Consider the following 22391-nt stretch of genomic DNA (forward strand, 5'->3'; position numbering starts at 1 on the left):
TGGGAGAGGAGAGAGTTGCTCAATTGCTGTTGAGTGTACTGTACAGTCAGGCAGAACTAGTAGGCGGTCTGTCTGAACAACGTATTGTCTGAGCAGAGCAGAGGGGCAACCCCTGGCACCCAGTCAACACATGGCAATCAATTGTCAGAGTGCTCCCTCAATCAGCACAGCACTTCTGAAGCAAAGAACACAGTATGCAGGAACATTCTAGCTGATATACAGATTTAACAGAGAAAGCAGATTTCTCCTAATGAAGAACAAAACTTTCGAGAAATTTTTGTTTTTTTAGTAATAGTAGCTATGTAATAGGCTCTTGTCAGAGAGTGGACAAGAGGCTCAACCGCAGTTTGGTTGTGTTTGTTCATTGATCGAGTCATGTTCCTTTTATCCTTTTCTGACACAGATCGGGGCAGGCTGTGTTTGTTTGGGTGGTTGCCCTGGCTACGACAGGAGTAGAAAGCTGTTGCTCAAGGCAACAGAAAGAAAGAAATTAGGGAGAGAGAAAAAAATGAGATTGAAAGTACAACGTAGTCTGGAGAGTGAAGAGCAGTCGAGACTGTCGGCAACAAAAAATCTTCCACTAATAGACTGGCTGGTGAAACCTCAGTGTCTGTTTGTGTGTGTGTGTGTGTGTGTGTGTGTGTGTGTGAGGCCCATGGGTAGGAGGCAGCATTACGTCTGGGCAGCCCCTCTCTCCCCCAGGCAGGCTGAGGATGGGCTAGCCTGCCACACTGCAGAGCAGAGCGGGAAACCGACTCAGCTGGTGGAACAATAGCTACCACTGTCACCAGCACCAGGCCTGAGGGAACCTCCCCATTACCTCACTGTGTCTCTCTCTCTGCCCCAGTGACACCACAACAAACACCAACACACCAGAGAGCAGTAACACTAAACTACTGTAGCATACCACGACACCATTTCATCACAAGATACAGTTCCATAGAGAATAATGCTGCCCTCCAGTACCTGTATGTCCTCTTGCTCATAGGCTGACAATAGGTGAATCTGTTCTTATCAACAGTGGTTGCACAGCAGTGCCTTCAGCAGTATCTGGCTGCATCAAAAGGAAGATGGGCTTTCACAGAAGCATTCGGTTGTGCGTCTTTGTGACCTTACATTCTGTGAATATTCTCAATGCGATGTCCTATTTACTCTGCAATTTTGGAACATGATTAAAGTGAAGTAATTATGCACAAATGTTTGGTACAAAATAACTATTTAAATGTAAGAAATGGTCGTGTACAAAACATGAAGTTAATATGAACAGTGTGGAAGGGCTTGAGGCAAGCGAGTGGGTGAGGCAGACATGGCCAGCCCAGCTCAGATTTTCATTCTAACACCTCAGCCATAACCCTCCTCTTTAATCAGAGACAAGACATTGGGTGCCATAACCAACCACTTCCATTTCCTGAGTGGTGGAAGCCAGGGACACTGCTTATTATTTGTGACTCACTGATTCGCAGGGCAAGACCATTACTATATATGGCTCGGAGTATTACCATATAAGCAATGTTTAAATGTGTAAAATCGGGAGGTGCCGGAACAAAAAGTGAGCGCGAGAGAGGTGTCACCTGGGGGGTTCTGAGCTACCGGAACGCATGAAGAAAATCCCACTTTATAATAAAGCATTGCATACATATCATTGCATTTGCGTAGTGGCGTAGCGCAGTAGAGTAGAGGCACTTACAGAAGTTGCACACATGGGGAACATGTATTGTAGCCTAGGGTCCAAATGTTTGGGGGACTTTTATCGACGCATTTCATACGTCATGTTACATGACTAGAGACTTTGGCAGAATCTTTTTTTTAATACTGCACAAATGATCGAAATGGCAGGCTCCTTTGACACTGACAAACTGAGATCAATGAAAGCGACGTTGTCTTGAATCCATCAATAGCCCAGGCCTTGTTGTGTGGAGACACATATTGAGGAGGAAGTCATAGTCCTAAACATGCTTCCCAGTTTCACTGACTCACCCAATGACGCGCAGCTCACTCATTGTCGATGGCTGATGCACTCGTGCCAAAAGCCTCGCTCTCTCTTTTGTCAAACAATATTTGGAAATGGCTCCTTTTCAGCAGGAGCCATTTGCTTTCCAACCTGTATTTTCCCTCGATTGTATTTGAAATACTGTATTTCGAAAGGCCTGTTTTGTCTACATGTACGTGCTGGTTTATCACTGCCAGATTAGCCGCACGTTCCTGGAAATTCCTTGTTATGCTATTGGACTACAATCCACAGCTAGCCTATTAAAAACAAAGGAGATCCTCTGTGGCTAAATGATAGGCTTTCTCATTGTGTACTAGGCTATTCTGAATGATTTAATATTTATCTTCGGCAAATGTATTTCAATTCATCAGGGATGCTGCAGTTCCTTCAGAACTCTTGGCGAGGCTATGATTCTACAAAGGAAATACACGATGAAGTGCAACGTTGGAGAGATAACAGTGTTCCTGTTCAGGCAGGAACACTGCATGTAAGTGTTTCTGGGGTATTTTACCTAGCATTTGCATGGGAAATGTGTGTGAGCGCACATGTCCCACATATTAATAGCAGCATAGCGGTGAGGCCCAGTCTCTGTCTATAGAGTAGATAACCACTCACCCCCTGTGTGGAGTCGGAGGCTACCGGCAGGAAAGTGACGTCATCTCTCCTCTTGACCAGCCGGTTACACACCACCAGGGTAACCAGGGAGATCACAAACACCCCCAGGTCAGGGGTCAGCAGACGCACCACACTCCACGGGTCATCCAGGGGCAGCCTAGAAGACAGAGCCACATGCAGAGGGTCAAAGACCTACCGAGGAACTACACCGTGTACATTCTCACACACTTACACAAAGACGGTAAAGAGGGTACATAAATGATAACATGTACCACAACCAGTGAGTCATAAGGTCAAATAACAAACATAAATAACAAAAAGAGACATAAGAGTGAACATTGGTTGAATTCTGCAGATAATAGTAAATGATCTCCACACACAGTTCAGGGAGGAATGATCCTCAGTGACAAGATACACAGTTTCCAAACATTCCTCACATACCTGGATACACCGACATGCCTCGATAGTGTGTCCCACAAACTACCTGTAAAGACAGAGAGTGTTAGGACTACCAGCTCTCCCCAGGCCACTCTCGCTCTGACATGGAGTGTCGTTTAGGGGCGGGACATGTCATACAAGGCAAAAAACTGTAGAGAACAACCACAACATAGCGTCCAGCTGCAGCTACCATAGATGTTCCCACGAGCCCCCAGTAACTCTGGGAGTAAGTCCCCGTGCCGGTATTTGAATGGGTTTGTGAGGAACCCAGTCATGGACAGACTGAAGCTGGAGTCAGCATGGTGGACTAACTCACATGGTCCAGAGAAGCAAATAATATGACATCAAAGAACACTGCTTTAGCTATTATAGCTCCTTAAGGAGATATTTATACAGCCTGGCCAAAATAAGTGCACACCACAAAACAAAATCCACATTTTCTACAGACGGACGGTTGCAAGCATGGAGCATTCGCTGATCGTCATTACCCACCAGCGTGGAATACTGAGCAGTAGACTGAGCGCGAAGACAGCTGGACTTAACGTGTCAAAATAAAATCAGGGAGGGAGAAGCAATGATTTCATGGAGTTTCTTTAGTCTAAGTCAGGGGTGTCAAACTCGTTCCAAGGAGGGCCTAGTGTCTGCTGGTTTTTCCCTTCTATTAAGACCTAGACAACCTGCTGAGGAGAGCTCCTTACTAATCACTGACCTTAATTCATCAATCAAAGTTCAAGGGAGGAGCGAAAACCCACAGACACTCGGCGGGATGAGTTTGACACGAGGTCTAAGTGATTGATTGAACCTAAACAAGCCCCTTATGTATGGCACGGGCCATTGTTTAGATATGCGGACTGAAAACATGGCAATGGAACGGCCTGTGTCAAAGACGTCTATATTCACTCACAGTTGTTTCCCAGCGCATGGTCCAGGTCAGGGATAGTGTACAGGCAGATCTGGAAGGAGACATGGGCTAGCAGGAAGAGGAGACTGGTGCAGAACAGAGCCTTGATGAAGCGTCCAGTATGTCCTGGAGAAAAGAGAGAGATGGAGTTAGATGTAGATGCAATGTAGAATATGAAAAGGGAGGATAATCAGTTCCTCCCATCTCTCAGGTAAAATAGGTTCAGGAAATAGCAGGGTGCACAGTACTAACCGAGCATGAACAGGACAGCGGGTCATTATATAGGGTGTGGGTTGAAGTGTTTTCCAAGGACCTGTCCTGATCTGCCTCAACATCATCTCACCTTCAAAATGATGCTTCATTTTCCACCAGTCAGAACACATACTGAGAACATGGAGGAACTAGTAATCACAGCAGTACGTTTAGAGTCTACGCAGGAATCGCTTGTAACAGTTAATTGCCCGTTTTTAAACAAAATGGGAACAAGCCTGTGGATGGCATGGAGCTACTGACCGTGCCGAACTGTGCTGCTGACCATAAAATGGCCCCCTGCCCGCTCTAGCCCTGAAGCCCCGCCTCCTCGCCACATGTTTGTGTGAGGCAGCTTTGATTGGTCTCCCCATAAAGCTGTCAGCTCCCATCGGTGGTGTGAAACGGGCCACAGTAAAGACACAGGCACAAACTCCCAGTGTAGTGAACGAACGCTGCAGGTCCCTGTGGAATCATGGGGGGATTTTCCTTTACAGGCGTTGACTGGCTCAAGAAAATTAGCAGCTACAACAAGTCAGTGTTAAGGGACGAGCTTAGGGCTTTGATTGTGTTTTATAGGGCTGTTTTTCTCTGTGGCCGGCAGGGCGAAGGGCAGTTTAACGGCTCAGTGCTGCTCTACCACCCCCTCAATTACAGCAGACAGGAGGCTAGGTACTGCATTTACAGGCTTATCCCTGATCCCAGATTTAGGTTGATTCCACGAACACCAATTTACATTTATGACTAATACTAGACCTGAAGATTAAATAATATTCAACGTTGCATTGCGAGCTAGAGGTAGTACACCAGAGCAATGAGAGAGGATTATTCATGGACCTGCTTTCTGAGCATCATCCTTTTAAATAATTTCATGCACAGTGAAAAGTGAACATTTGATTTCGCGTGCACCCCTCAGTGACGCAATGTGAACTATGTGAAAAGGCTAAGACTGTTGTGTCCCCCCTTTCCAATTGTGCAGGTTCAAGATCCATCACAGACACTCTATGGTCTGTGTCACTTCCGGCGCCGACAGAGATGGCCGTCTCGCTTCGCGTTCCTAGGAAACTATGCAGTTTTTTGTTTTTTTTACGTGTTATTTCTTACATTAGTACCCCAGGTCATATCCCAGGTCATCTTAGGTTTCATTACATACAGTCGAGAAGAACTACTGAACATAAGAGCAGCGGCAACTCACCATCAGTACGACCAAGAATATGACTTTCGCGAAGCGGATCCTGTGTTCTGCCTTTCACCCAGGACAACGGAATGGATCCCAGCCGGCGACCCAAAAAACGACTTCGTAAAAGGGGGAAACGGAGCGTTCTTCTGGTCAGACCCCCGGAGACGGGCACATCGTGCACCACTCCCTAGCATTCTTCTCGCCAATGTCCAGTCTCTTGACAACAAGGTTGATGAAATCCGAGCATGGGTAGCAATTCCAGAGGGACATCAGAGACTGTAACGTTCTTTGCTTCACGGAAACATGGCTCACTGGAGAGACGCTATGGGAATCGGTGCAGCCAGCTGGTTTCTCCACGCATCGCGCCGACAGAAACAAACATTTTTCTGGTAAGAAGAGGGGCGGGGGCGTATGCTTCATGGTTAACGTGACGTGGTGTGATCATAACAACATACAGGAATTCAAGTCCTTCTGTTCACCTGATTTAGAATTCTTCACAATCAAATGTCGACCGCATTATCTACCAAGGGAATTCTCTTCGATTATAATCACAGCCGTATATATTCCCCCCCAAGCAGACACATCGATGGCTCTGAACGAACTTTATTTGACTCTTTGCAAACTGGAATCCATTTATCCGGAGGCTGCATTCATTGTAGCTGGGGATTTTAACAAGGCTAATCTGAAAACAAGAAAACAACAAAATTTTATCAGCATATCGATTGCGCAACCAGGGCTGGAAAAACCTTGGATCACTGCTATTCTAACTTCCGCGACGCATATAAGGCCCTGCCCCGCCCTCCTTTCGGAAAAGCTGACCACGACTCCATTTTGTTGATCCCTGCCTACAGACAGAAACTAAAACAAGAAGCTCCCGCGCTGAGGTCTGTTCAACGCTGGTCCGACCAATCTGATTCCACACTCCAAGACTGCTTCCATCACGTGGACTGGGATATGTTTCGTATTACGTCAGACAACAACATTGACGAATACACTGATTCGGTGAGCGAGTTCATTAGAACGTGCGTTGAAGATGTCATTCCCATAGCAACGATTAAAACATTCCCAAACCAGAAACCGTGGATTGATGGCAGCATTCGCGTGAAACTGAAAGCCCGAACCACTGCTTTTAATCAGGGCAAGGTGACCGGAAACATGACCGAATACAAACAGTGTAGCTATTCCCTCCGCAAGGCAATCAAACAAGCTAAGCGTCAGTATAGAGACAAAGTAGAATCTCAATTCAACGGCTCAGACACAAGAGGTATGTGGCAGGGTTTACAGTCAATCACGGATTACAAAAAGAAAACCAGCCCAGTCACGGACGAGGATGTCTTGCTCCCAGGCAGACGAAATAACTTTTTTGCCCGCTTTGAGGACAATACAGTGCCACTGACACGGCCCGCAACTAAAACATGCGGACTCTCCTTCACTGCAGCCGATGTGAGGAAAACATTTAAACGTGTCAACCCTCGCAAGGCTGCAGGCCCAGACGGCATCCCCAGCCGCGCCCTCAGAGCATGCGCAGACCAGCTGGCTGGTGTGTTTACGGACATATTCAATCAATCCCTATCCCAGTCTGTTGTTCCCACATGCTTCAAGAGGGCCACCATTGTTCCTGTTCCCAAGAAAGCTAAGGTAACTGAGCTAAACGACTACCGCCCGGTAGCACTCACTTCCGTCATCATGAAGTGCTTTGAGAGACTAGTCAAGGACCAGATCACCTCCACCCTACCTGACACCCTAGACCCACTCCAATTTGCTTACCGCCCAAATAGGTCCACAGACGATGCAATCTCAACCACACTGCACACTGCCCTAACCCATCTGGACCACGTCACCCCGCTCCTCCGCTCTCTCCACTGGCTTCCAGTTGAAGCTCGCATCCGCTACAAGACCATGGTGCTTGCCTACGGAGCTGTGAGGGGAACGGCACCTCAGTACCTCCAGGCTCTGATCAGGCCCTACACCCAAACAAGGGCACTGCGTTCATCCACCTCTGGCCTGCTCGCCTCCCTACCACTGAGGAAGTACAGTTCCCGCTCAGCCCAGTCAAAACTGTTCGCTGCTCTGGCCCCCCAATGGTGGAACAAACTCCCTCACGACGCCAGGACAGCGGAGTCAATCACCACCTTCCGGAGACACCTGAAACCCCACCTCTTTAAGGAATACCTAGGATAGGATAAAGTAATCCTTCACACCCCCCTTAAAAGATTTAGATGCACTATTGTAAAGTGGCTGCTCCACTGGATGTCATAAGGTGAATGCACCAATTTGTAAGTCGCTCTGGATAAGAGCGTCTGCTAAATGACTTAAATGTAAATGTAAAATGTAATGGACAAGAGGAATACCTATGTGAGAATGCTGTTCATCGACTACAGCTCGGCATTTAACACCATAATGACCTCCAAGCTCGTCATTAAGCCCTGGGTCTCGACCCCGCCCTGTGCAACAAGGTACTGGACTTCCTGACGGGCCGCCCCCAGGTGGTGAGGGTAGGCAACAACATTTCCACCCCGCTGATCCTCAACACTGGGGCCCCACAAAGGTGCGTTCTGAGCCCTCTCCTGTACTCCCTGTTCACCCACGACTGCGTGGCCACGCACGCCTCCAACTCAATCATCAAGTTTGCGGACGACACAACAGTGGTAGGCTTGATTACCAACAACGACGAGACGGCCTACAGGGAGGAGGTGAGGGCCCTCGGAGTGTGGTGTCAGGAAAATAACCTCACACTCAACGTCAACAAAACTAAGGAGATGATTGTGGACTTCAGGAAACAGCAGAGGGAACACCCCCCTATCCACATCGATGGAACAGTAGTGGAGAGGGTAGTAAGTTTTAAGTTCCTCGGCATACACATCACAGACAAACTGAATTGGTCCACCCACACAGACAGCATCGTGAAGAAGGCGCAGCAGCGCCTCTTCAACCTCAGGAGGCTGAAGAAATTCGGCTCGTCACCAAAAGCACTCACAAACTTCTACAGATGCACAATCGAGAGCATCCTGTCGGGCTGTATCACCGCCTGGTACGGCAACTGCTCCGCCCAAAACCGTAAGGCTCTCCAGAGGGTAGTGAGGTCTGCACAACGCATCACCGGGGGCAAACTACCTGCCCTCCAGGACACCTACACCACCCGATGTCACAGGAAGGCCATAAAGATCATCAAGGACATCAACCACCCGAACCACTGCCTGTTCACCCCGCTATCATCCAGAAGGCGAGGTCAGTACAGGTGCATCAAAGCTGGGACCGAGAGACTGAAAAACAGCTTCTATCTCAAGGCCACCAGACTGTTAAACAGCCACCACTAACATTGAGTGGCTGCTGCCAACACACAGACTCAACTCCAGCCACTTTAATAATGGGAATTGATGGGAAATGATGTAAAATATATCACTAGCCACTTTAAACAATGCTACCTAATATAATGTTTACATTCCCTACATTATTCATCTCATATGTATATACTGTACTCTATATCATCTACATTCCCTACATTATTCATCTCATATGTATATGTATATACTGTACTCTATATCATCTACTGCATCTTTATGTAATACATGTATCACTAGCCACTTTAACTATGCCACTTTGTATACATACTCATCTCATATGTATATACTGCACTCAATACCATCTACTGTATCTTGCCTATGCTGCTCTGTACCATCACTCACTCATATATCTTTATGTACATATTCTTATCCCCTTACACTTGTGTCTATAAGGTAGTAGTTTTGGAATTATTAGCTAGATTACTTGTTGGTTATTACTGCATTGTCGGAACTAGAAGCACAAGCATTTCGCTACACTCGCATTAACATCTGCTAACCATGTTTATGTGACAAATAAAATTTGATTTGATTTGTTGGACATGTTTATCTTTTCATGTATGAGACGGACAATCTATATTTAAACATTTTAAAAAGATACGTGACAGGGCTGATAAATGTCAGACACACAGCCTGCCTACCGTAACAACCAGCGGACACACATCACGCACGCTAATAACATCTCAGTGTGTGTTTTGGAAAAGAAGGGACCTTGTCAAAAGAGAGGAGTAAATAGTAATGGAAGGCGTTGAACACGACCTAGACCACCCGTTGACGGCGAGTTCACCCTGACTTACTACAGACAGCTCTACTCAACTGCTGCAACCCAAACCCTTGCACATAAGCTCCTCTGTCTCCAAGTGTGTGTGTGTGTGTTTAAGTTAAGTTCACTGCACCGTCTTCCCGCTCTTCAATCCCCCGGCTCTCTAACCCTGCTACTGGAAAATCATGAGGTCATTGTTATTACATGGATAGTCTCTTTAATACTCAACTCCACATTCTGTAACTGCCTTGCTACTCTTCAGCATGTGTCCTGTATCACAGTATAGTTGAAGGCTAGAGCTAGAGTGGCATGACCTCGAAAACATCTATAAATAAAATATGCACGCCTAGACCCAGTTACCTGTATTTACACAGTCATTGCACACCACTAAGTAATCTGCACCGTAATCAAAGTTTTGGGATCGTTTCCTCTTCCGAGAGATAAAGTAGGAATGAAATGTGGAGGTGCATTCCAGTGTCTTAATACAAGGCCAGAGGGAGACAGCTCCTCATAGGGAACCAGAGCGTGGGATGTAGTCTTCTTCCCAGAGCAGGTTTCATATGAGGTCTCTCTGAGGAGAGACCAGCACAGCCACCAATGTGGAAACGACATCTGAGACCTGCCATCACTATGTCTAAGTACTATCAAGACATAACACAAACCAAACATGATATTAAAATCACATCCATCTTCACACCAGGGACAGCGTGACATGACAGCCAACGACAACCATTGCAGTCATGACCTCATCATCTCTCATCGGATAGTGAACTATCTGAGAAGGTCTAGTTTTGGATCTGAGTGGGGGCAGCAGGGTTCTTGGTGAAAGCCAGAGGTGAGTAGAGGCCACTGGGGTAGTGTAGTTCACTACAGGGAGATCAAACCTTAACTCAGTGAACTGCAGGTCCTTTTTTCTAGGCCATGTTTTGCCTTTTCTAGTTTGTATTTTCAGAGACTGGCAGAAATTCGCTCCGGTGACGTCTTTAAAAAAGCGGTTTCCGCGGGCGCCCTCCTTCCCCACTCACCCTTGTGCTGTAAGCGTCGCAAAACCTCAACCAAAACCTGATCATTCGGAGGAATTTGAACATTTACGAGCTCTGAACATTGTTTTAACAAGTCCTGTGACTGTAGTGCACCTGACATGGAGGGGTGCAGCAGGGTTCCTGGGCCCGGGTTAGAGTGGAAAGAAAAACAGTGCATGTTAAAAGAGCAGGGTATTGTGTTTAATACGCAGGCCGCTAAACAGCCACAAGTTTCACAGTTTGGTCTGGAGGTTATCCTGCAGCTGTTGGGTTTATTTATTCTTGTACACGATTTAGACTGAGGGGAAATGGAATAACAGGCACAAGTCGAAAACAGAACCCATCTGAGTTTCATCCCTGAGAAATGAGCCAACACCTGCCAGGCACTCTGAGCGATACTGTGCTGCTGTGTTTTTGTTGTTGTTTTGTTATTGAATTGAAACAAAGTATTTTCTTTAATTGAATTTACCTCACTTGTAAAGGGGGGGCTCTCCAAAAAGAGGACCTCAGGCATAACGGCTTATTTTTTTCCAGCGCATCGTAAAAAAGCTGGTTTAGATGGCCAGTGTAAACATGGCTGTTATGGAGAGGAGTCCACGGGGCCAGCTTCCGGACACAACAGTCCAGGGTACAGAGGGCATTGTGGTTTAAATGAGGGCACTGTGGGCCTGTTCTTTTCTGATGATTATTCCCTATTGAAATTTGGCCTTTAGGTACCACCTCAAATGCCAGAGCTCACCGTAAAGCAGGTCTTAGTAACTGCTATCTGAGCCCTTGAGCCATAAAATCAGCCATGGGTGTCCTTAAGCGATTAAGACGTTTCAAATGTACAGGTCTATTCAACCCCAAGGTCTCAGCCTTGATGGAATGTTTTGGAACCAGGCACGAAAGGGTGAAACAGCAAACAGATAAGGAAAGAGTGTTTAGGTCTGCCCTCCCCGGTACTCACTACATCTCTGGTTCACACCACCCGTACGGTACACACTACATCTCTGGTTCACACCACCCGTACGGTACACACTACATCTCTGGTTTACACCACCCGTATCTCTGGTTTACACCACACTACATCTCTGGTTCACACCACCCGTACGGTACACACTACATCTCTGGTTTACACCACCCGTACGGTACACACTACATCTCTGGTTTACACCACCCGTACGGTACACACTACATCTCTGGTTTACACCACCCGTACGGTACACACTACATCTCTGGTTTACACCACCCGTACGGTACACACTACATCTCTGGTTTACACCACCCGTACGGTACACACTACATCTCTGGTTTACACCATCCGTACGGTACACACTACATCTCTGGTTTACACCACCCGTACACACTACATCTCGGTACACACTACATCTCTGGTTTACACCACCCGTACGGTACACACTACATCTCTGGTTTACACCACCCGTACGGTACACACTAAATCTCTGGTTTACACCACCCGTATTGTACTGCTCAAATATTAGAGTGAGAGAACACACTGACCCTGCTAGTTGGCCTGCTTACTAGAGGGATCTCATTCACATGTTCAATGTGAGTAAACTCACTACACAAAGCTACATTTGTTTAAAAACTTCTACCAACCAGCAACAATAAATCAGCCACCAGAAGAAACAGCCGCCCGACAGTAAACAAAAATGACATTTATTTATGTTTTGTTGTTTTGCATGACGTGTTTGGATCGTACGTCATGTCCTGTTCCCTACGCTTATCTGTGCTGTTCTCTGACATCCTGTCGCAGCGCTGCGTTGGTGTGAGAAAAGCTGCCGTTTTTGTAAGACGACTCTGCTGAAATAACAGTGGTGTGTGGAATCCCAGTTCCTGTCTGGGGCAGAGGAGCGGAGGGCACATAGCAGGCATGCCTCTGGGAAAAGCTCCTCTCTGGCCCCGTGGCCTCTCACTCTCAGGCCACTGATCTAACCGGGAGAAGCAACCACCCAGAGGTCTGCAGACCCTCACTCCTCCCACCATTTCAATTCCAAATGTTCCTCATTGAAAAGCATTGAAGACAACTGGAATTTAAAATGGAATTGACCCCCCCAAACCTGCCTCCCACATAACTCCCAACAGCAGTGGAGGCTGCTGAGGGGAGGACGGCTCATAATAATGTCTGAATCAAGTGTAATGGCTGGAATTAAGTGAATGGAATAGTATTAAACAGATGAAAACCATGCGTTTGATACCATTCCATTCCATTCCAACCATTATTATGAGCCGTCCTCCCTCAGCAGCCTCCACTGCCTAGCTGGTAAAGGAAAGTAAGGGTCAAGCTGGGCAAATATCCATAATATAGCCAATATGTTTGTAGGTGTACTTTACATGCCATTTAAATGAAGATAGTGATGTAAATTGCTTTCTTTATTAAAAATGATTTACAGGTTGGCATGGTTTGTGATGAAATATGCAGCCTCTTTTCAGTGCAGACTAGCAGTATATCATTTTGCTCCATGTGGTGGTGGACAGATACCTTACATACTGATGCTAGTTCTCTCTCATTATTCAAAATGCTGGACTCTATTTTCAAGGGCTGAACCTGCTCCATATGGGAAAATGACAAATAAAAGGACCACAAATTGAATGGAAATTCTGGTCCAATAAACCAGATGGCTCTATTGGAAGTGGTCCCATATTTGTCTGAGAACAGACAGCTGTCCTGTCCAATATATCAGCAATGGAACAGAAATCATCTGAAATCAGCTGTAAACTAGTTGTCAACGGCGCTTACCGCCCTTCCCACAGTCTATTCACTGCCCAGTTTAAGCTGTGGTCGGCCTTGAGTACTCATTTAGGGAGCCCTGGCCTGGTGTGCATTTCCCTCACACCCTCTCATTTATCAGCATGACAGTCTGTGACAGTTGGGCTTTGGAGCCTTTGAAAGCCACACGATGCCTTCCTCAACAAAAAGGCACACAAAACAAAAACCAGAAGGGACATTCAACCCTCCATGTCTCAAACTGATGTTTCCCCGACGACATGAAAGCTGTGGATATGGACGATGTCTCGACAGCGGTGCCCCAGGAAGGGACATTGTAAAGCCCCAGCAGGTGTGAATAAAATACACAGGGGAGGAGATTTGACGCAACACCCTGCGAGCGTCAGACCTGAATACCAGTGAATAAATCCCCCATCTTTTTCCTATGTTGGGAACAGTGTAACCCAGCAGGCTCCAGACAGGTGTTCAATATTTGTCCTTTTACTTATCAGCTCTGGGGAAGCGACAGTGTGTCCACATTGTACAATAGGGGGGATTTAGATCATGGGGAGCGAGCAATGGAAAACAGTCTTTTGAAGGGAATGTCAAACACAGTGTATCAGGTGATGTGTATTTGGGCTGGAGAGGAGCTGAAAGGGACTATTAAGGCTTATCACGGTCCTCTCTGTCAGTGGCCTCAATGAATCCAATGATACCATCCCTTATGGGCAATACAGTTGGTGAGATCCACTTAATTGAGTCTTAGCTTACGTTACTGAATGAATGACAATATGGGATCAATTCCATAACACAAAAGGGGAAAGCAAGAGTGCACATGCATGTGGTAGCCTTTATTCATTGTAATGCAGATGGAACAAGCTTCCTCTCTGTCCCTGGAAACAGTCATAGTTTCCTTCCAGACAGGCCAGAGCGTCTGTAACCAGGGCAGCTCTCAGGGCAGCTCTCAGGGCAGCTCTCAGGGCAGCTCTCAGGGCAGCTCTCAGGGCAGCTCTCAGGGCAGCTCTCAGGGCAGCTCTCAGGGCAGCTCTCAGGGCAGCTCTCAGGGCAGCTCTCAGGGCAGCTCTCAGGGCAGCTCTCAGGGCAGCTCTCAGGGCAGCTCTCAGGGCAGCTCTCAGGGCAGCTCTCAGGGCAGCTCTCAGGGCAGCTCTCAGGGCAGTATGACATAAGATGGCTCCTTTAACCCTCTAATCCACAGAGGACATTGTGACCATGGCTACTCTCAACTCTAATATGCCCCACGATCCATCACATTCACGGAGGGTGAGATTGCATTTTCCCTGGAAAGGAGGAGCATGTGGAGGTGAGGCGGAGGGGTCATTTCTGCTTGACGTCTCCAGAATCCTCCTGGTTCACCTAGCTGCCCCCTTGATTGCATGCATCTGGTCCTCCCATGGCGACCCGGACCAAGAAAAGTGCTGATAATTGGAGGCAGGGAACGATTCAAGATGGTTTTCATTAAAACCATTAATCCTATTCTCTGTCCGGCTTCATTTAATAGAGGCTGGCAGACTGGGATTTTCCTACAGGGAATCACCTCCACCAGCAAGTCCCTCTGAAATAAACCTCTCACCATTTACATATATTCAGTTCCCCCAGAAACAGTCATGTGACCCCGCACAGCTTATCATGCTCAGATTTCCCCCATTTTCCCCTCTAAAAGAAACATGGGTTATTGACCCTAACAGCACAGAGACAGAATAGTATTAAACGCAGCTTGTTGATATAATCTCCCATCCTTTCATCGATGGAAAAAAAGGACAAAAGAGAGAATGGGAGAATCCAACTGTTTTAATTTACTATAATAAGCGTGCTTCCGGTTCTGTGTATACTTTCCCAGAGGCGGCAGAAACGGGGTCTGATTCACTGTAGACCTTATCACCAGTACAGGAACTGATAGCGCCCATTGGCTCTCAGGAGCGTGAGCCAGTTGATATGTTGGATAAACAAGCTAAGGCTGGGTGCAGGGTGTGTGTGCTTATCTGTGCTGTTAAAAATTAGTCCCATTTCTATTGTTCGCTCTACAGCCACCATAGACCATTAAACTGCTACCACAGACAGGGATGTGGGTGGAGGATAGGGGGAGGAAGTGGAAAGAGCAGATTTCCAGACCTGAAATCATATCCACTGTTTATTGGTATTTGATTAAGAGCACACCCGGAGATTTGTCTGTCTAAAATAGAGCAATATTTATGTAGAGTAAAGCTGTGAAGAGGTTAGCTCTATAGTTCTGTGTACCCTCTTAAGTATAGAATAAGGACATCATTGAGCAGTAGGTTTGTGCTGCTGATAGAATTTTTTGTTGTACAGCTCTGAAAAACAACATCTGCTGTGTTTTTATCATGTCTGCAGGAGATTAACACAGACTGCAACTAAGTACTGTGAGATCTGAACTTTAGATCGAGGGAATACCGAGGGAAAATACTGCACCTTCAACTCATGAGAAGGTAGAGATTGAAAAACTCTCAAATGTGAAGCGAGAAATCCCTGTAATTACAACCCCTCAACAGGAGTGTATTGTGGTAATCAAGTTTGGCTTCCAGAGCAGTCAGGAATAAGAGGTTTCTGCATTTTTCAGATTAATTCCTGTCTCGTTGCCATCGCATAATACTGACCATTATGTTTTTCACTTTCCACATTAATATCACAGCCATTTCTCTGCAAATTAGTTTTTATACCTAAACAGACCACACATTTTTACACATAAAAGTAAATCAGGGACTAAAACTTGTTGTAGTCAAAAGGCCCAAATTTCAAATCACTCTTTAAAAGGGGTAATCCGGAGTTTAAAAGAAATGACAAAGCGGTTACCCCACCACTTTTTTTGGTAAACAGTGGAGGTGGTGCTTGAGAAATAGAAACCACTCTCAAATGAATAGACAGAGCTATGGATGCCAGGACTGACCTGACCATCTAGGAGATCAAAATGATAGTTTTAACCATGTTTGTTTACATTGACTTTGTTTACAAACATAGGAGTTAAACAAGCTTATATTTTGGGTTCCGATGGGTATGACAGTGGAACTAAGCTCGAGGCAGTTAGAGGTTATATTCTTCCAGAATCACTAGATATATCTAATTCATATATCAGTCCAAAAATGGATGTAGCAACTGCTGACTGGCCTTTCAAAGACTGTCTGTCAGATATGAGATATTCATAATACTCAACACCTCCTCTGGGCGTCATTTGGGAAATATCAAAAGGGTTTATCAAATCAAATTGTATTGGTCACATAAACATGGCTAGCAGATGTTAATGTGTGTATAAGGTAGTAGTTGTGAAATTGTTAAGATTACTTGTTAGATATTACTGCACAGTCGGAACTAGAAGCACAAGCATTTCGCTACACTCGCATTAACATCTGCTAACCATGTGAATGTGACCAATACAATTTGATTTCATGCGAGTGCAGCGCAATGCTTGTGCTTCTCGATCTGACCGTGCAGTAATATCTAACAGTAATCTAACAATTCAACAACGACTACCTAATAAACACAATGTAAGGGATAGAATAAGAATATGTACATATAAATATATAGACGGGCGATGGCCGAGCGGCATAGGCAAGACGCAATAGATGGTATAAAATACAATATATACAGTTGAAGACGGAAGTTTACATACACCATAGCCAAAAACATTTAAACTCAGTTTTTCACAATTCCTGACATTTAATCCTAGTAAACATTCCCTGTTTTAAGTCAGTTAGGATCACCACTTTATTTAAAGAATGTGAAAAGTGAGAATAATAGTAGAGAGAATTATGTATTTCAGCTTGTATTTCTTTCATCACATTCCCAGTGGGTCAGAAGTTTACGTACACTCAATTAGTATGTTAGCATTGCCTTTAAATTGTTTAACTTGGGTCAAACGTTTCTGGCAGCCTTCCACAAGCTTCCCACAGTAATGTGGGTGAATTTTGTCCCATTCCTCCTGACAGAGCTGGTGTAACTGAGTCAGGTTTGTTGGCCTCTGTGCTCGCACACATTTTTTCAGTTCTGCCCACAAATTTTCTATAGGATTGAGGTCAGTGCTTTGTGATGGCCACTCCAATACCTTGAATTTGTAGTCCTTAAGCCATTTTGCTACAACTTTGGAAGTATGCTTGGGGTCATTGTCCATTTGGAAGACCCGTTTGCAACCAAGCTTTATCTTCCTGACTGATGTTTCTTCAATGCATCCACATAATTTTCCTCCCTCATGAAGCCATCTATTTTGTGAAGTGCACCAGTCCCTCCTGCAGCAAAGCACCCCCGAAACATGATGCTGCCACCCCTGTGCTTCACGGTTGCGATGTTCTTCGGCTTGCAAGCCTCCACCTTTTTCCTCCAAACATAACAATGGTCATTATGGCCAAACAGCTCTATTTTTGTTTCATCAGATCAGAGGACATTTCTCCAAAAAGTATGATCTTTGTCCCCATGTGCAGTTGCAAACTGTAGTCTGGCTTTTCTTATGGCGGTTTTGGAACAGTGGCTTCTTCCTTGCTCATTTTACTGTGGATATAGATACTTTTGTACCTGTTTCCTCCAGCATCTTCACAAGTTCCTTTGCTGTTGTTCTGGGATTGATTTGCACTTTTCGCACCAAAGTACGATCATCTCTAGGAGACAGAACGCGTCTCCTACCTGAGCGGTATGACGGCTGTGTGGTCCCATGGTGTTTATACTTACGTACTATTGTTTGTACAGATGAACATGGTACCTTCAGGCATTTGAAAATTGCTCCCAAGGATGAACTAGACTTGTGGAGGTCTACACATTTATTTCTGAGGTCTTGGCTGATTTCTTCTGATTTTCCCATGATGTCAAGCAAAGAGGCACTGAGTTTGAAGGTAGGCCTTGAAATACATCCACAGGTCCACATCCAATTGACTCAAATGATGTCAATTAGCCTATCAGAAGCTTCTAAAGCCATGACATACTCTTCTGGAAGTTTCCAAGCTATTTAAAGGCACAGTCAACTTAGTATATGTAAACTTCCGACACACTGGAATTGTGATACAGTGAATTAGAAGTGAAATAATCTGTCTGTAAGCAATTGTTGGAAAAATTACTTGTGTCATGCACAAAGTAGATGTCCTAACCGACTTGCCAAAACTACAGTTTGATAACAAGAAATTTGTGGAGTGGTTGAAAAACGAGTTTTAATTACTCCAACCTAAGTGTATGTAAACTTCCGACTTCCAACTGTACATATGAGATGAGTAATGTAAGATATGTAAACATTATTAAAGTGGCATTATTTAAAATGACTAGTGATCCATTTATTAAACTGCCTAATGATTTGAGTCCGTATGTAGGCAGCAGCCTCTCTGTGTTAGTCATGGCTGTTTAACAATCTGATGGCCTTGACATAGAAGCTGTTTTTCAGTCTCTCGGTCCCTTCTTTGATGCACCTGTACTGACCTCGCCTTCTGGATGATAGCGGGGTGAGCAGGCAGTGGCTCGGGTGGTTGTTGTCCTTGATGATCTTTTTTGCCTTCCTGTGACATCGGGTGCTGTAGGTGTCCTGGAGGGCAGGTAGTTTGCCCCTGGTGATGCGTTGTATAGACCGCACTACCCTCTGGAGAGCCTTGTGGTTGAGGGCGGTGCAGTTGCCGTACCAGGCGGTGATACACCCCGACAGGATGCTCTCAATTGTGCATCTGTAAACGTTTGTGAGGGTTTTAAGTGACAAGCCAAATTTCTTCAGCCTCCTCAGGTTGAAGAGGCGCTGTTGCACCTTCTTCATCACACTCTCTGTGTGGGTGGACCATTTCAGTTTGTCCGTGAAGTACACCGAGGATCTTAAAACTTTCAACCTTCTACACTACTGTCTCGTCGATGTGGATAGAGGGGTGCTCCCTCTGCTGTTTCCTGAAGTCCACAATCATCTTTTTTGTTTTGTTGATGTTGAGTGAGAGGTTGCTTTCCTGACACCACACTGAGTGCCCTCACCTCCTCTCTAGGCTGTCTCGTTGTTGTTGGTAATCAAGCTCACTATTGTTGTGTCGCCGGCAAACTTGATGATTGAGTTGGAGGAGTGCATGGCCACTTAGTCATGGGTGAACATGGAGTACAGGAGGGGGCTGAGCACGCACACTTGTGGGGCCTCAGTGTTGAGGATCAGCGGGGTGGAGATGTTGTTTCCTACCTTCACCACCTGGGGGCGGCTGTCAGAATGTTCAGGACCCAATTACACAGGGCGGGGGTGAGACCCAGGGCCTTAAGCTTAATGATGAGCTTGGAGGGTACTACGGTGTTGAATGCTGAGCTGTAGTCAATGAACAGCATTCTTACATAGGTATTCCTCTTGTCCAGATGGGATCGGGCAGTGTACAGTGTGATGGCGATCGCATCGTCTGTGGACCTGTTGGGGCAGTATGCAAACTTATATGGGTTTAGGGTGGCAGGTAAGGTGGAGGTGATATGATCCTTGACTAGTCTCTCAAAGCACTTCATGATGACAGAAGTAAGTGCTACGGGGTGATAGTCATTTAGTTCAGTTATCGTTGCCTTCTTTGGTACAGGACCAATGGTGGCCATCTTGAAGCACGTGGGGACAGCAGACTGGGATAGGGAGCGATTGAATATGTGCTCTGGGGCCTCGGCTAGGGATGACGTCTGGGCCAGCAGCCTTGCGAGGGTTAACGCAATCAAATGCCTTACTCACTTTGGCCACGGAGAAGGAGAGGGGGGGGGCAGCAGTCTTAGTAGTAGTGGGCCGCGTCGGTGGCATTGTATTCTCCTCAAAGCGAGCAAAGAAGGTGTTTAGTTTGTCTGGAAGCAAGACGTCGGTGTGCGTGACGTGGCAGGGTAGCTTTTTATAGTTCGTAATTGCCTGTAGACCCTGCCACATACACTACCGTTCAAAGGATTGGGGTCACTTAGAAATGTCCTTGTTTTTGAAAGAAAAGCACAATTTTTTGTCCATTAAAATATCATAGAATTGATCAGAAATACAGTGTAGACATTGTTAATGTTGTAAATGACTATTGTAGCTGGAAATGGCAGATTTTTTATGGAATATCTACATAGGCATACAGAGGCCCATTATCAGCAACCATCACTCCTGTGTTCCAATGGCACGTTGTGTTACCTAATCCAAGTTGATCCTTTTAAAAGGCTATTTGATCATTAGAAAACCCTTTTGCAGTTATTTTAGCACAGCTGAAAACTGTTGTCCTGATTAAAGAAGCAATAAAACTGGCCTTCTTTAGACTAGTTGAGTATCTGGAGCATCAGCATTTGTAGGTTCGATTACAGGCTCAAAATTGCTAGAAACAAAGACCTTTCTTCTGAAACTCGTCGGTCTATTCTTGTTTTGAGAAATGAAGGCTATTCCATGCAAGAAATTGCCAAGAAACTGAAGATTTGGTACAACGCTGTGTACTACTCATTTCACAGAACAGCGCAAACTGGCTCTAACCATAATAGAAAGAGGAGTGGGAGGCCCCGGTGCACAACTGAGCAAGAGTACAAGTACATTCGTGTCTAGTTTGAGAAACAGACGCCTCACAAGTCCTCAACTGGCAGCTTCATTAAATAGTACCCGGAAAACACCAGTCTCCAGGCAACTCCGGGATGCTGGCTGGTTTATAAAAGCAATAAGGCATCTCGGGAGTTAGTGGTATATGGCCAATATACCACATCTAAGGGCTGTATCCAGGCACTCTGCGTTGCGTTGTGCAAAAGCACAACCCTTAGCCATGATATATTGGCTATATGCCACACCCCCTCTGGCCTTATTGCTTAAATAGCTGAGAGGAAAAAACAACAACTTATAAACCCCCAAAGATCCTGTATTTAGTTAAGTGATAATGCTCGAAAGCTGGTGTTTGTTGGATATATTGGCACGGATGTTGTTCGCCGAAGGCCATCAAACCATGCCAATATATCCAACAATATATCCAACAAACACCGGCTTCGAGGGCATTATCACTTTTATCCAACGGGTTACTAACATATTCAAATAATGATCGACATATTTTAATGAAAAAAGTTGATTAATTTATTTGTACTATTTCATCCTTCTACAAGATATAGTGCCGACTCAAATCTAGGGTTGCTAGAGACGTGACCCAGTCGTTCGTTCTTTTTGTTCTGTATCTATAGACGCAACCCAGTCATTCGTTCGTTTTGTTCTGTATCTATAGTTCTAAATGTTCCATTGCCTTACTGACTGGCAACGTTCTTATCCCTTATCTTATCGGCTAATTTACAGTCAAAAGTGCAGCCAGAATAACAACAAAGTAGCTGCATTTGTTTAAGCTGTTTTTCTAGTGACATTTATTTGGATACATCCATAGCAATGAGCTAATGAGGCACAATTTAGCCTGGCATAGAAAATCTGCTCTCTCGATTGGACACGGTTGTTCAGAGGAGTTAGCCAACAACACAGCCAACAACACAGCTAACACAATAACTTCAAACTGAAACTGGAAAGACTGCAAACTTGATGCACTTCGTCTTGATTTACCTTTTTTCAATTTACATTTCTTTGTATATATATATATCCATAAAAATTATGTCAGCTGATTCATGATTTCGACTGGCTCTCTCTCGCTCTCGTCCCGACTCCTGACCCCTACACGTTCATTTACTGTGGAACAGTTGGAGATCAAATGTGAAAATTGAAATAATGTTGCAAATGTTGGAGAGACAGACAGTAAGGTTTATACAAATATCCACTGTTGAAAACTAAAAGTGGAGATCAAGTTTATAACTTCCCTGCCTGGGCTGGATGAGACAGTGGTTTGCGCAATCAGATGGAACAGAGTAAATAGGCATTTTAACGTCGCAGATTTAGCCGGTGGTAACTTGTGGAATAGACACCAGCTGGAATGCGCTTTTAACCAATCAGCATTTGACCCACCCATTGTATAATGAAGTGTGTCAGAGTTGCAGCCCAGTCCTCATAGGTTTGGAGGTAAAATATAGATAGAAGTTAGTGGTTAAGATTTTGCCATGTAATGTACGGAAGCTGTCTGAAAGCAACTACAACACAGACGCTGTGGTATGTATGAGGATGTGAACCATGCTCTGAGATCCTATTCCATTGTTTCACCCTTTCATTTTTTTGTTACCAGAATTCATTTGGAATCGTATTGCACATGTTTTGTCTGGCTCTTCTGTTATATTGCACAACTTCCAAACATTGCACCATTTGATCAACGTCAATA

The 22391-nt window shown here is 45.3% G+C and overlaps 1 protein-coding gene across 1 annotated transcript in view; it reads right to left on the reverse strand.

Annotated features, from left to right (window-relative positions):
- The window catches only part of LOC115112153 (piezo type mechanosensitive ion channel component 1 (Er blood group)), a 74416-nt gene that overhangs the window by 28364 nt on the left and 23661 nt on the right, over positions 1-22391 (reverse strand). Inside the window, 3 exon segments of the mRNA XM_029638984.2 lie at positions 2606-2762; positions 3047-3089; positions 3948-4070. Coding sequence (XP_029494844.2) covers positions 2606-2762; positions 3047-3089; positions 3948-4070 — 323 coding nt within the window.

Source organism: Oncorhynchus nerka, linkage group LG27, assembly GCF_034236695.1.
Source record: "Oncorhynchus nerka isolate Pitt River linkage group LG27, Oner_Uvic_2.0, whole genome shotgun sequence".
NCBI lineage: Eukaryota > Metazoa > Chordata > Actinopteri > Salmoniformes > Salmonidae > Oncorhynchus > Oncorhynchus nerka.